The sequence below is a fragment of the Hakea prostrata genome, chromosome 9 (genome assembly GCF_041222555.1).
Source record: "Hakea prostrata isolate BN-2017 chromosome 9, UWA_Hpros_2, whole genome shotgun sequence".
Classification (NCBI taxonomy): Eukaryota; Viridiplantae; Streptophyta; class Magnoliopsida; order Proteales; family Proteaceae; genus Hakea; species Hakea prostrata.
Genome location: NC_142608.1, coordinates 28,802,743 through 28,818,064, shown reverse-complemented (window position 1 = coordinate 28,818,064; position 15,322 = coordinate 28,802,743). Strand labels below are relative to the sequence as shown.

General features: G+C 39.5%; 1 protein-coding gene across 4 annotated transcripts in view; it reads right to left on the bottom strand.

Moving 5' to 3' along the window:
• LOC149005091 (uncharacterized) overlaps nt 1–13,447 on the bottom strand; it is a 70,984-nt gene extending 57,537 nt beyond the window's left edge. For all 4 annotated transcript variants that reach the window (XM_089168147.1, XM_089168148.1, XM_089168146.1 and 1 more), the window contains exons 1-2: nt 12,705–13,447; nt 8,266–11,940 (exon numbers count right to left, since the gene is read on the bottom strand). In XM_089168147.1, coding sequence (XP_089024273.1) covers nt 8,266–11,802 — 3,537 coding nt within the window. In that variant the 5' untranslated portion in view covers nt 11,803–11,940; nt 12,705–13,447. The remainder of the gene's footprint in view (nt 1–8,265; nt 11,941–12,704) is intronic.
• Between the last annotated feature and the right edge of the window lie 1,875 nt (nt 13,448–15,322).

Below are 15,322 nucleotides of genomic sequence, written 5' to 3'. Positions count from 1 at the left end.
TAGGGAACTATCCCACTTAACGAACAAGGTATGGTCTGCATTACTCTACTTATAGCAATAGGAAGTCATGGCCTTATGAAATCTCCCAAACCATGCCCTTGGGGACTACTTCAATCCATACAAGGCTCTCCTTAGTTTGCACACTTCCCCATGAGTCTCAAACTAAAATTTCCAGGAGGCACATCCATATACACCTCTTCCTAGATCTCTCCATGTAAGAAAACATTCTTCACATCCAATTGTTGTAGATATCATCCCTAATTCACAGCACATAAGAGAATAGTTCGAACTGTGTTCATTTTGGCAACAGGTGCAAATGTCTCCTGGTAGTCAATGCCATAGGTCTGAATAAAGCCTTTGGCTAGCAGTCTTTGTTTTCTTAATGCAATAGGTAAGTCAAAAGAAGGGTCAAGGACAGACTCACCACTTCAGGACTAGGAGCCAGTGCTTCCAATTGCATGGCTCAGAAGGGGTTATTTTCTGCTTTCTTTGATAGGTCTTTAGAGGTTTAGTCTCGCCCTGCACATCATCCACTAGTCGTTCCTACCCGGTCACTCCATCTTTCAAAGGAAAATCTGCCAAAGGAGAATTAGCTATAGGAATTTTAGGAGGCATGTCAATGAACACCAGAGCTTCTTCACTAATACTCTCCCCTTGAAGAAATGTAGGGGAAAAGAAAGGGACCTGCTCTTGGAACACAACATCTATAGATACAAAGAAGCGGCGAGAGCTAGGATGGTAACACTTACACCCTTCTGTGTAGGAGGATAACCTAAAAATATGCATTGTAAACCACGAGGATCTAATTTACCATGGACATGGTGGTTGTAGAGAAAGGCAACACACCCAAAGACCTTAGGTGGGACCATAAAGTTGGCTGTCCCTGAAAGAACTTCAAGAGGACAATGCTGATCCAAGACTTAAGAAGGCATTCGGTTAATCAGATAAGTGGCAGTTTGAACAGCATCACCCCAAAACGAGGAGGCAAATGCATAGTGAACATAAGAGATCTTGCCACCTCAAGGAGATGTTTATTTTGCGTTTGACAACTCCATTTTGAGGTGGAATATCCACACAACTGGTGTGATGTATGATTTTATGGTCAACTAGGTAAAAGGGAATTGCCCTACCCAAGTATTCAATTCCATTATCGATGCGAAGAATTTTAATAATAACCCCAAACTGAGTCTTAACCATATTATGGAAATTTTGGAAACACAAAAACACATTGCTCTTTTGGTGAAGAAGATAACGCATGTGGTCCTACAGTCAATAAAAGTAACAAACCATCTATGACCAAACGTAAACACAATCCAATTACAAGTCCGTATACGTTTGCACTTTTAGACATTGTTTTGTTTTGTTTTCCAAGTACAAGTCCTAGTTTGATTTGCTTTCTAATATTGAGTCTAAGAATGAATCCTTCATGAAAGGCTATAAATATAGCCCCCACAGGGCCACACTTGCAAACAGATCAATTTTGATTATTGAATAAAGTTGATCTTTTGTAATTTGTTTCATCCATGAATCATCCCTAACCATCCCAAGCTAATTTTGATAAACCCTTCCCATCCCATATTAGTTTGAGATAACTCAAACCCTACTCCCTACCATATTGATCCAAAATCATCCCATGGGATATTATTAAAACCTTAACATCTTTCCAACATTCCGATAACACTTTCCTTAGGTTTCCAAGTTATCCTAAAATCACCTCTTAGCTTTTTGTGAATTATTTTCTAGTTTGAATAAAAGATTATGGCCAAACCCTAGATTCTAGGGAAATCTCTCAAGAAACCCTAACCCTAGATTGTGTTACATCATGGGTCTTATCCCTTGTACCCTTCTTTTACCTTTATACTTTCTTTCTTCTTTCTTCATGTTCTGGCTTGGTGTTTCTATCGATTCCCAACACCCTTTCTCAATCCTATGGGGGTCATCTTAGGAAAGATTGTGTATCAGTGTTGGGTACTTCTTCAAAAGGTTGATTTAAGTGACTTAGTGTGTTGTATTGGAGAGACACGAGATATGCTAATGATACACATGGAAATGTTTAGGATTCAATATATGCACAAGATCGGTTTGAAGTATAAAACGTAAGTAAATAGAGACAAGTGCAATCAACTGTTTATATATTGACGATTAGGTTTCTTGATTGTACTGATGTGAGAAAATGCCATTTTTCAGTTTGGGGAAGGTTGGGGTGTAAACACACTTCATTACAAACTCAGTTTTGTGCAACCAGTCAAATTCCCCCCCCCTAATCTGGTGATTTATTGCCAAATATAACATTAAAATCAATATTGGGACAAAAAATTTCCAAGTTCTTATTATATGGTTAAACCTTAATTTCAGGTTGTTTGATCACCAAATGATAATGAATTGTCACTGCCATAATCAATCGAATACAAGCATCAGATCAAGTTGATTTTACCAAAATAAATTGATTAGAATACCTTATAGGAGCTCTTTTTTAGTGTTTTGCGGTCAAGGATTGCCCTCTATATTGTTTATAAGGGATGTATCAAGCATATCAATAAGTATTGACCATATTAGGCAATATATTGATGGGATACAGTTGATTCTTTTCTTAGGTTACCTGATGTAATGCCCAAATCCAAGGCTAATCTTCAGGATTGATTCAAATGAACCAGCAGTAAAATTAGGGGTTCACAACCCTGCAGTTTAGGTTTAGGGCTAACTTGAATAGCTCTACTTGGGAATAGGACCTTTGGAGTTTGGGTATGGCTAAGAGTCTAGGGTTTGTTGAATTCCTGATCTGAACTTTGCTGTGATTTAAAATTCAGAATTAAACACCAAGTGTATGGTATGGGGAAATTAGTAAGAAATTAGGGTTTCCAGGGGGTGCCTAGGGTTCAAGTTGAAGGTAAGGAGGGGTAGGGAACGATGATTCTAAAAGGAAATAGGATTTACTTTAAGAGTTTGGAAGATCTAAGTGAAAGAAGGCTAGGGTTTCTAGGGTTTTGGGAAGAAGGTGAATTCTCAGAAATTAGGGCTTTGGGTAAAGGAGAAAAGGCTTGAATCCTAAAAGGGGGTGGGATTTGGATGGGTGATTTGTGGGATCTAGGGTCTAAGTTAGGATGAGGGAACTGAAAACTTAGGGTTTAGAGGTTTGGGGAAAAGCATGCGGCCGCTAGGTAGGATTCATGGTTATCAAAGCGTCCACCTAGGCGGCAAAGCGATTTGTGAACCGCTTAAATTGTGACTGCTTAACTAACAGGCTGATTTCTTGTCGCTTTTTTGCTTAGGCACTACTGCTTTGCTGCCTTTTGCACCTAGATGCTAAAACAACCAGTTTTTTTACATTTTGTAATTTGTGTATATTTTTTTTTAATCATAATTTATTCTATAATGCCGTATATAAATTTAAATATGTGAGCCATTTTGGAATCGAGGCCCAAATTGCCTATCGGCAACAGAATGTGAAGCATGAGCCATATTCAATGATTACTGATATAGTACATACTACTTTTCTTTCATTTTCATTTTTCGCATTGATTACTATTATAGTACATACTACATAATTATTGTCATGAATCTTATGATGCTTGATGAGATGAAGTTATGTTTTTATTCTTTTTTTGAATAATTTTTCATAATTGTGATTCTTGAATGTTTTTTTATTTCTATTTTTATGAATGTGATTGTTGAATGTTTGTTCAGTACTTTAGTTTATTATAAAAAGTATTTGTATTAAAAAGTAGTTTAAAAGTAGTTATATTAAAAATATTGACTAAATTGCTTTTGTCACTTTATTGCCGCCTAATCGCCAAGACAAATCCCCAATCGCTTTGCCGCTTTAATAACCATGGGTAGGAAAGAAGGGAAAAGGAAGACAGGGGTGGGGGGTTGTGCTGTGATGAAGGCTTAGGGTAGGGCAAAAAGGGTGAAGCTGCTGCAGGGGTAAGGATGAGGGTTGTGATGGGGGTAGGGGATTGGGGTTTAGGAGAACTAGGGTTTAGTGATGGGGAAGGGCTGTCGCAGGGTTGGGGGAAGAGAGAGATGATGGCTGTGATGCCCCAAAGATAAGGGTAAGGGTAAGGGCAGTGGTGGGAGTTTTTACTTGTTATTGGAGAGGAAGGCTTCTTTATTTCTGAAAATCTGAATGCACAAAGCTGCCACAGGTTTCCTCTGGAAACCCATGGGCCACAACTCAACTCAATATCGGGTTTTGAAGATCTTGGAGGAGGATTCTTGGATCTTGGCCAATCTTTCTTACCTCTTTCTTTTTTCTTTTTTTTTCCTTCTTTCTTTCTTTCTCTTCTTTCTTTTCTTTCTTTCTTTTTTCTTCATTCATTTTTCTTTCTTTTTTTTGTTTTATGGTTGCCGCAAGTCAAGAGAAGGGGGGAGAGGAGAGAGAGCTAAAGGGAAAGTAGGGGGAGAGACGGTGCCACAGGGGTTTGGGGGTGTTGGGGAATGGGTTTAGAGGAGTCATGGGGTTCCTAAGGGCTGCGAGGGGGTGGGGGAAGGGAATTAGGGGAATGTGATGGGAGGGGTTGGGTTTCCTAGGCTGTGTGAGAGAGGGAAGGAGAGGAGGGCTGTGATGGACGTAGGAGGTTGGGGAAAGGGCTGGGGGTGCTGGACTTACTTGGTGGAGCTGCTGTTGAAGGATATGGCTGCTGGTTCTTGAAGAAGGTTGCTGCAATGGAAGGCAAGAAGCTAAGAATCCCGTCGTGGCCCTCCCAAGAGAACCACGACTTGTTTCCAACCTTTATTCAATGTAGACTAATTTTACAATGAAGAGTGATGGCTTATTTATAGCCCATCAAGAAATAAAGAATTTGACTCTAACTAGGAACTTGATTTAGACTCAACTGGGAATTAGAAACTGACTCAACTAGGTTTTCCTTCATAAGTTAGGATACCCCCATTGAATAACAGTCATAAAATAAAAGAACTTGACTTGAAATAAAAGAAAAGAGAACTTCCTATGACACTAGAACTCAACAGCTAACCCAAACTAGGACTTCAAGATAGAATTGGGCTCAGAAAAATAAAGCAAAACTTCTGAAAACAAAATCAGAGATTAATTAGGGCTGGAAAATGACCAAATTGCCCCTACAGGAATTCCGCCTGCCCAAGGTGCACCATCTTGGCTGGGCCTTGGGGCCCAAATAGGGTTTTGGCCAGGGGGAGGGCCCTTGTTCACATCACCTCGTATAAACGCCAACCATAGGTAAGCTTCACCAAGAGCCATAAGAATCACCCCCTAAGTTCTGCAACTGAATCACCACAGCAGCAAAACTCAAGAGAGACTATATTGTTGTAAATCCACAATCACTGGCAACATGCCCTTTTTATTTTTAATAGCATTCAAATTACAAATTTGCTGCCCCTCATGCGTGGGCAAGGGCTATTTGTCTGCTAATCTAGTTAGGAACTTTGAGAATAATAAAGTAAATAAAAGAGAAACAACAACTTAGCTACTAAATTACTACATGGCTAATTACAAATTAAAAGTATTTAGAAATAAAAAAACTTGTGAAAATAAATAACTGGTAGCAAAACCAACTGATGGGCAAGGGCTAATTGGCTGCAAATTCATCTAGGATCTTCTAGAATAAAGTTAGTAGAAGACGAGCTACTACTTAGCCAGTATGTACTAACTATATAATCTGTGGTTGGTTATAAATTTATAAACTAAAAAACATACCAAATAAATAGTAGCCACACCCATATGGCTGTCACATGGCCCTTCAGAATGTTCCTATATAATCCTCTTCATAAGGCTGACCGACACTCAAGATTTTAATGTGTCAACTGATAATCAAGAAATGGCTCATATGGGCTTGACTAATTGCTCAAGTTAAAGCTTATGGTGGGGTGATTAAACAGTTAACTTGTTGGACCTAAGCGTGGTCTTGCTTGTGGCCTTTATTCCTCCTTAAATAAACCTTTAATTCTGCATCAGCACCCCCCCCCCCCCAGTTTGAAACCATTCATTTCTGACCAATGAATGAGGACATCTACTGCTTAGACAAGTCAAGGTTGAGCCTCTTGAAGCCATCTCTTTGTATACAAGTAGCATCAATCCTAGGATGAACCTTCCACTTGATTAAAGGAATAGTAGTAGCCACCACTGCTGCGTGTTAAAGAGCAGCGGTAGTTCAAGGCCTCTGCAGTCTCATTCTCAATTGACGGTTACAAACTTACAATTGTGGCAACCTCAACATATGCTTTGCATCTACCTCATACAAATAATGGCCCAGATAAGGAGTAAAGTCCACCACTTTGACCACATTGCTAAAGGCCATATCATTCGGAAGCTCAAGATCACTGGCATTCGGCCATATACGGTTAAGGACTTTGTATGGCACCTCCACCTAGGATAGGGCTAATTATATTCCAGCAGGATAGAACTTCTCTGAAACAAAGTACACCATCACCATGCCACTAGGTTTACAACAACAACAAGCCTTATCCCAACTAAATGGGGTTGGCTACATGGATTCTTGCCTCCCAATCAGCTCTGTTTAAGGCCATACTAGATATAATGCCTAAGTTATCCATATCCTTTCTCACAACTTCTCTAAAGGTCATCTTAGGTCTGCCTTAGCTCTTCTAATTCCTTTAATCAGAACTAAATCACTTTTCTGTACAGGGGCATTTACAGGCCTCCATTGCAACGTGACCATGCCACCTCAAACGACTTTCTTGAAGCTTATCACTTAAGGAACTACTACTAGACCAGCTCTAATATGATCATTCCTTATCTTATCCTTCATAAGTTTGCCACTCATCCATCTTAGCATCCTCATTCAGCTACACTAAGTTTGCCTATATGATTCTTCTTAACAGCCCCACACTCTGCAACCCAAATCATAGTGGGTCGTACAACAGTCCTATAGAATTTTCCTTTGAGCTTCAAAGGAATACGCCGATCACACAAGACATTGGACGCACCTCTCCACTTCATCCACCTTATTTTAGTTCTTTGGGAAATGTCATCCTCTATGTCACTTTTTTTTATTTATGATTGAGTCAAGATACCTAGAACAATCGCTTTGAGGGATCTCCTCCTCACTCAAGTTTCATCACTTCATCATCCGCTTGATCTAGAACAAAGATACAAAGTAGATATTCCGTTTTCGTTATACTTAGTTTAAAGAATTTTGATTAGCCATACATGGATTTCGTTTTCATTTTCTACCATGTCACTAGGTTTACATCCACATATTGTCAACCACAGTCACTGCAGCTTTTTGGAGAGCATTACCAACAGTCATCCATTGTCTCACATCGGCATGAACTTCACTAATGTGGCATTGGAACCGATCTGCCAATCCTGGTAAAATGCACATGATGGAAGAAGAACAAAGTTAACCAGGCTCATGGGTTCAATTCCAATCACAATCTTGAATGAGGTGTGACTAGATGTCCTATTCACTGAACTGTTTGCCAGAAAAGTCCATGATGTCTAGGATAAAAGGCCAACTCTTCTCATAACCAGGAACCAGACTGCAAAGTAGATTGCCTAAACTGCAGTAAGCAACTCTGTCCATCAGTCTGTGGATGGAAAGCTATCGATTAAAGATACTCCCTCTTGGCTGTGAGTCACATACATTTATAGGAAGGCCTCTCGCTAAATGCCTCCCAATGATTCACACAGAATCAGCCCTTATTTTGCAAAGCAAGAACTTAAACATTCTGATCTGACATTCCATCTCCAAGATCCATATCTCACCAAAAATGATACAAGAAAACTAGCCACTTCAGACAACATCTTGTCTGACTTTGATCAAGAATGTTGCCTGCATCTCCATTTGTCTACCAGAAAATAAACATCACCTCCTCAATCCTTTGATTGAAATGTTAACTCCCATTACTGCAGAAAATTGGAAAGACAAATTACAGTAAACTGGTGGAAATGTACACTTTCTCCTTTCTTTAGTATCTTCCACCGAAAAATGATTGGAGAGAATGCAAAAGATGCTGGTTCCAAAAGGACACAGATAAGTCCTCTAACCCCGATATCTAAATACGAAAGGCGTTAAGAGACAACTGCCATCGTCCCAAGACACCCTCAGTGCATTCTGCACATGTAATTCTCCAGAGAACCAATGAGTGCATAAACAGTAGTAAGAATGTAATTTCTGAATACTAAATACAGGAATTGTTTCATGACATATAAGATGAAATGAAACAAAATACATGCACATTATTGATCACTTAAATAGGGTCTACAAATTTAATATGCATAAGGGAAAACCAAAAGAACGTGTATAAACTTCACATAAAACAAACCTGTGCAGACAAGCAGGCCTGATGAAAGGTGGACGGGCAGTTATCACAACATATCAACTCGCCCCCATCACCGCAGTGTCCACAGGTATCATCATTTTGATCCATTTCATCAACTTCAGAGGTTTGCGTCCCACCTTTCCAGGCTTTGTATTCAGCTGACCAAGCTTGAAGCTGGCAATAGGTGAATGGCATACCAGACTCCATGAAAAGATGCAAGCATGGCTTATATCGCTTGAAACCAGCATGAATTTTGAATTCAGAGACAGAAAACACCTTATTGCAGCACTTACAATGTACACCATCTCTAGTAAGCAAGCCATTCTTGACTACAGCATCATCCTTTCGTCTCCGGTACTGGATCACATCATTCATAGACACAACACCTGCGTCAATTAACCAGGATAGAACTGTTCGTTTCCCGACGGCTGACAATTTACCATCCATGTGCTTCCCACCTTTCCCTGGGCTTCGTGGAAGTAACCTACAACTGCTGCTCTGACTCTTAAGTTTCCTCAAAGATTTGGACTTACATGCCTTCCTTTCAGTTGACTGTTTGGAGCCAAAATCCTTGGTCTTTGTAATAGTAGCAATCGAAGGGTCATTATCCTCAATATGAGAACTACGCAACCTCTTCTGTCCATTTTCATCTATGAATTTAGATTTTCTTGGCCTTCCAACTTTCCTGGAATTCTGGGATCCAAAGGACCCAACATTCATCAGCAAAGGGGCTTCATCAGTATGACTCTCCAAGTGAAGCTTTTTTCGACCTTTTCTATCATGAACCACCACAGATGATTTTCGGGAATCATTGCACTGGTTATTCAACTCCTTAGCTCTGGATTTTTCTGCAATTTGATGGTTGGAAGAGCTGATAGACAAGAGTTTCTTCCTGCTCCAATCAGTACTTTGTTTACCTTTTTGGCGTTTAAGGTTTTTACTGTACTGTAAACGAGTTCTAATTCTGTCATTTTGTGCCTCAACCTCCTGAGAAATGGCCGAACACAATTCCCCCTGTTTTTTATATAATTTGGAATGCTTTATTTTGGATAACCTTTTAGACTTCCTATGTGTCTTCTTTAGTGGACCAACTTCTGTTGCAGCCACAGATGCATGCTCCATTTCAAGTTTTGAGGCTCCAACAGCCTTGCAACTTTCCTCTTTCAGATGTCCCAACAATTTTAGTCCATCTGATGAAGCCTCCCTTTGAGAGAAATGAGCTTTTTCTTGGATGGATGAGGGATTCAAATTAGTTATCTCTTTTTTATCCACGTGAAGACAAGGAACTTTCCCAGAATCGCTTCTCTGACATACAGAAAGTGTCTCATGATTCAGTGATCCTCCATCAACAATCTCAAAAACGCTCTCATGAGAACACCCCTCCCCCTCATTATACACCAGCATTCTGTTGCAAAGCGCGCCCCGAGGATTAAGGAACAGTTTCTGTTGTTCAACTGCAGAGTGATCATGTAGTTGATTACAGTGGAGCTCAAGATCATTAGCTTCAGAACCTGGTTGATTAAGGACCAAGAAACTTTCCTTGCCAAGTTTCTGATTACAATCATCAGATATCCCTGCAACCAGACTCTCTGAAAATTCTGAAGGCATAGGAGTAGTCTGCATACAATTATCTAACTGTGCTGATGAGTTGTCCGAGTTACAAGAAGATATAGAATTGCCCAACAAATCCTGCAGAGAACCTGGCAGATGCTTATCTACCTTATCCAAGGCTGTATCCTTTTCCATGCCAAAGTCATCTAATTTTCCTTCTACAGCTTCAGTCTCCCCTCCCACTTTCTTTTGGGAACTCTTTCCATCAGAGCTTGTGATACTGATGTTGCTATCTTGATAAGAGAAGACATTTCCAGCCTTTTCCATCACTGTATCTACAGCAGCAAAAGTGATTGGAACATCGTACAACTGGCTCTCAGAACAGATACATGTGATGTATGATTCACAAACTGGAACAGAGCTCAGATGTAAGCTATCCATTTGGTGTCCAAAGGCTATCACGGGCTGATCTTGAATCACCTTTGCAGACTTTGTTCCCAAAAGCATAGCCTTTGGATCAGTAAAAAAAACTGATGACCCTTTCAAATTTTTCACAGCACCTACCCGACTCTCATCACCAAGAACTGGGAGATCTCTGCTGCTACTTTCCTCATTGAGAGTGACCAGAGAAGAACCACAAAGTTGATTATCCACCTGGATAAATGCCCTATCCTGAACATCCCGGTTCCTAACTTTAGCCATGTTATTTGGTTTTATAAACATTGCACCTTTAGTTGCTTTAATAAGTTTTCCCTTTTTGAGTGCACTAATCTTTCTGTCAATAAACACTACAGTAACAAAGGGATCTAAAATATTCCACAGACAAGCCAGTGAGGCAGAAGTTTCTTTTTGATGAGCCTCTTTATCAATTTTCACAAATATATCCAATAAGTCTGACCAGAACTCATTGATATCAAACCACTGCTTCTCATAATTTTTCTGCACTAAACCATATGTAAAAAGCAACCTCTTACCACATAACCACCAAGCTTTCTGGAATGCACAAAGAACCTCCCCCTCAGGTGATATATATATTGGAGCCGAAGTATTTCCATCCTTCCTTAGCCGTGTTGCAATAACCCAGCCTGCAGCCTCAAGCAAATGATTGGCATGATTACGAAGGTGTGAACGTAGACCTTTCACAGAATCAATATCCTTCATTGAATCAGACTTCAATGGAATAATATCTATGTCAGGTTTTGAAACAACAGGTTTAAGGAAACTTTCTCTGGCAGAGATTGATGAATCTGCAATATAAAGTTTTGTTCTAAACTGCCCCTGAGAAATAGGTGTAGTAGGAACACTTTCAAGAACTTCCCTTCCATTAATTCCAAAAGTAGATGCGTCATGCTTGGAAGCAGCAGGTTCACAAATGTCACCTCTGTAGTCCACATCTTGTTGTTTCAGAAGATAACATCTTGATATAACACCCTGACCTGAAGATTCAACCAAGTAGCATGCCCTTGTTCGACCAACGCTGTATGAACCTGAAGAGATAGTACAAGAAGAATCTTCATTACTTGTTCCAAATTGAGTCTCGTTCCCCACATCAAGAGAATGTTCAGTTTTGATTTCATCCCTCAAGGATGAGATTGGATTGAATGACCAATTCATTCTATTAGCATTTACATCATGGGAACTCAATCCAACTGAAGATGCTGAGGTATGCTGAAGAGACCCTAACTCCGCAATTCTTCTGCCAACTACATTAGGGATGCCATTCTCATTTGCAGTGCAGGAGTCCTCCACACACAAGTCTTTCGCTAACAAAGGACTTGTCAGGTGCACGTTATCCGTAATTGAATCCAGTGCCATATTTCTATACATACTGCTCTCACCATTGAAAAGGATAGATCCAATAACAAGGGAGCTCCTACTGGTGTAACCATTCTCATTTCCACAACAAACATCCTTGAAAATATGGTGTTCATCAGTTGAACCTTCAAAACCATCATCATGTAAGCCCTCAATTTCTTTGTTGAAAAACATCTTCACGAACACTAGGCTCAATTTCAACTACATCATTTCTTAGAAAAGAATCAAATGAAGTGCAATCAAACAATCTAACTTGCAAGAATGAAAACCTATGTTCACAGATCAACAGAAAAAGGGCCACCTCATTCCATCCTGCAATTGCAGAGAAATCTGTAAGTGGAAAAGTAAAAAGAAAAGTAAAGGGAGGTCAGATAGAGAGGGAAGATGTGGAAAGCAAGAAAGAAAGAAGGAAAAAAAATGCACACATTCCGATGCAGTCTTCTATTCTCCGAACTAGTAAATAGGGAGCACTACCGTAGCCAACAAATTATAAAATGCAAAACCTTCTATGATTGTATTATGGAATATCAAAATTTGAAACCAATTTCAAAACCCATGTTGACAAAATTGATGCCAATTTAAAGATCCCAATTTTAAATGGACCAAGTTTTGGCAATTCCATTCTCCAGCAAAAACACAAGAACTTGCTCAAGGAAAAGGAAAGAGTATACAACCCTTTCATGGTTTTAGCATTTGGGCTCACCCCCATAATAGGGGCTAAAAATAACCAAAAAATGAAGGCAGTTATATGAATATTTACATTTAAATTCCTCACTGAAAAGGCCAAAAGGAAGGGGGGGGGGGGAAGCAACTCTAGAAAAGAAAAAAGAAACTGACACTCCCAATTTCATTGAAAATGTTAGTCTATTCTGGACTTGTTCGCTGGAAAAGATAAGAGATTTCAAATTCGAAACATTATCAATCTCAATTTGAAGGCACAAAAGCTATCTTAAGAATCCCACATTAAGCAGATCGAAAAACATCCGGAAAAGCCAAAAAAGCATTTAACTTTGCAACTACATTGAAGAATTAGAGAGAAACAACTTGAAATAAAGAGAAAAGACGAGCGCTATCACCTCGTAAATGCCAAATCCAATCCCGAATCGACGATAGAACAACAGAAAATTGTGGGTAAGTCTAGGGTTTCTTCAGTCACGAAGGTAGAATCAACAAACGAACAATAGCCCTCCATTGGCTCGATCCCCCAACTTTAAAGGAAAGAACCCATTTGTAGACACCATGGAAATGGAAGTATCAGGCTTTGGAAGACGAAAATAATGCCCCCAACCGCAACAGAACTTCCCTCTTTCTACCTCTCTCTCTCTCTCTCCCTTGACCCAACATCCCATTTCTTAAAGTGAGACTTAAGCTTTAACTTCGAAGTTTAACGCTTCTCTTGTATCCCATTCCACTTCTCTCTCATGTAACTGTAAAGATACCAAACTCTGAACTTCGAATAGAAATGAGAAGCGAATAATCAGTGAATAACTGACAAGGTGTAGATGCCCATTCCTGCACAGAAAAAGATGGAAGAGGAAACCCACGTGCTGGTATCTCCTTGTCAGTAATTCTCATTTGGGTCTGTGATTGCCAGGACAACTAGTGTTGCTTCATTTTCCTCCTCCATCAAACACCCAGTAGAAGAAGAAAAACTTAACTAATTGGAAAACTGTAGAAAAGAGTTGGCAATCTGAAAAGAAATTTATTAAGGAAAGGAAGAGGTAGGAGTGTTTTATATTTTTCAGGTCAACTCAATGTCAGTATTCTCTACTCTTCTCTCATGGATTATGAGTAGCTCGGCTGTCAATATCTTCCTCGTATTTAGAACCGTAAAGTCTCCATCTATATTACGTCAAGTTGTAGAATAATTTCGTAACTTACCTATTTATTAATGATTTTTAGATTCTTATCCTGTAACCTTTTTTCTGTTGGGTGTAAATTCAATCTGAAACTTTAAGAGTTTCTGGAAACTCGTAAAGTTGTAGAATAATTTCGTAACTGGCCTATTTAGTAATGATTTTTAGATTCTTATCCTGTAACCTTTTTTCTGTTGGGTGTTAATTCAATCGGAAACTTTTACGAGTTTCTGGAAACTGCAAAATTTTCTTTTGTTTGGTAAAAGGGAGACTATAACCACAGAGGCCATTATAAGCTTTTAAAATATTTTAGTTATAATCTTTTTATAAAAGTCATAGCTTTTGGCATACTCATCAAGTTTGTTATTCCATGAAATGTGGGGAAGTAGTTGATGGAGTAACGATTCCATTAGTCCCACTAAGAAAAGGAACATGCTCCCTAAGGGGAAGTGGTTCTTTTTTGGCATTTTGAATCTATGAATCGTTAATGAACCCACCTCATTTGTCCACTCTATTTAATCTGATATTTCTATCAAGCATAAGTTCTATAACAAGGTTATACTCATCAAGTTTGTTATTCCATCAATCACTTCCCCTTAGGGAGCATGTTCCTTTTCTTAGTGGGACTAATGGAGTCGTTACTCCATCAACTACTTCCCCACGTTTCTGAGTGGGCATGACGTGTGGTTATCTCTAACTAACCCTTTTGACTTGGTCGTCTTCTACGTTTCTCTTCAAACTTAGTATTAGGCGTTCTCTCATTGTCCGAGCATATCTCAAGTGATTCCTGAGGATTCCTCTAGGCGAAAGGTTCTCCAACTTCCTGAGGGAATATTTATGGGTTTCTCCGAGGGTTTCTCCAAATCACTCGAGTGAGTGTTTTGCATATTCCCTGAGGGGGTCTCTCACATCCACCCAGCCGGTACCCTACCTGGCATACCCGGGTGTGTGATCCACAGCCCCGAGAATCAAGTATTAAGGAACCAACCTCCCACATATACAATAACATAATCATGAACAAGATAAAATCAACATAATATCATGTAAACAATGAGATCAAGATAACAATAAGAGAGACAATATAATCAAAGTGTGGAATTTAAATGATACTTGTTATGAAAATCATAAGTATAGAGTATGTGGAGAAATCACTCCCCAAATTGCAGCGGAAAAGTAGTTCGAATATCAATAAGGTTACAATCCAGTTTTCAAAAGAAGGAATGAAAGGGATAAACATCTAGACTAGTGTATCTTCGGTCTTATACAAAATATCCTCGTAAACATAAACAAATTAAACAAGACAAGGCCGGCTCCACTCCAGGGTGGGACAAATCCTGGTATGCAGCATAATCCATCGAGGGATCTTCAGAGTAATCTTCGTGATCACCAGCACCTTGATGGTAGTATGCTTCATCAACGGTCGTCTCATAGTAGGGGCCATCAGGCTCTTCTGTTCCTGTAGGATAGTCTAACAAAGCATCTGCACAAAAAGGAGTGAGTTCAAAAGAACTCAGCAAGGCAGTTATTCCATAATAACATAAGTAACATAATACAAAACATAGCATGATGCAATATGATATGAAACAGGCAATGCATGTATGAATCTAACTCTATGTATGCTGGTCTCCATAGGCAGACATGCTTTAAGTCATAGCACAATACTTCTTTGGGAAAAGTCCAATCACTCATCATCGGTTAGTAATGGGTCCTGCATCCCTCTCGGACAATCCATGGCAGGGGTTTCGGTCACTCACATCACCGTTTGGTATAAGTATTGGCGCATGTCAAGGTAAAGCCTAGCCCAGTGCAAGTCATCTACTCAGTCATATCAAGTCAGA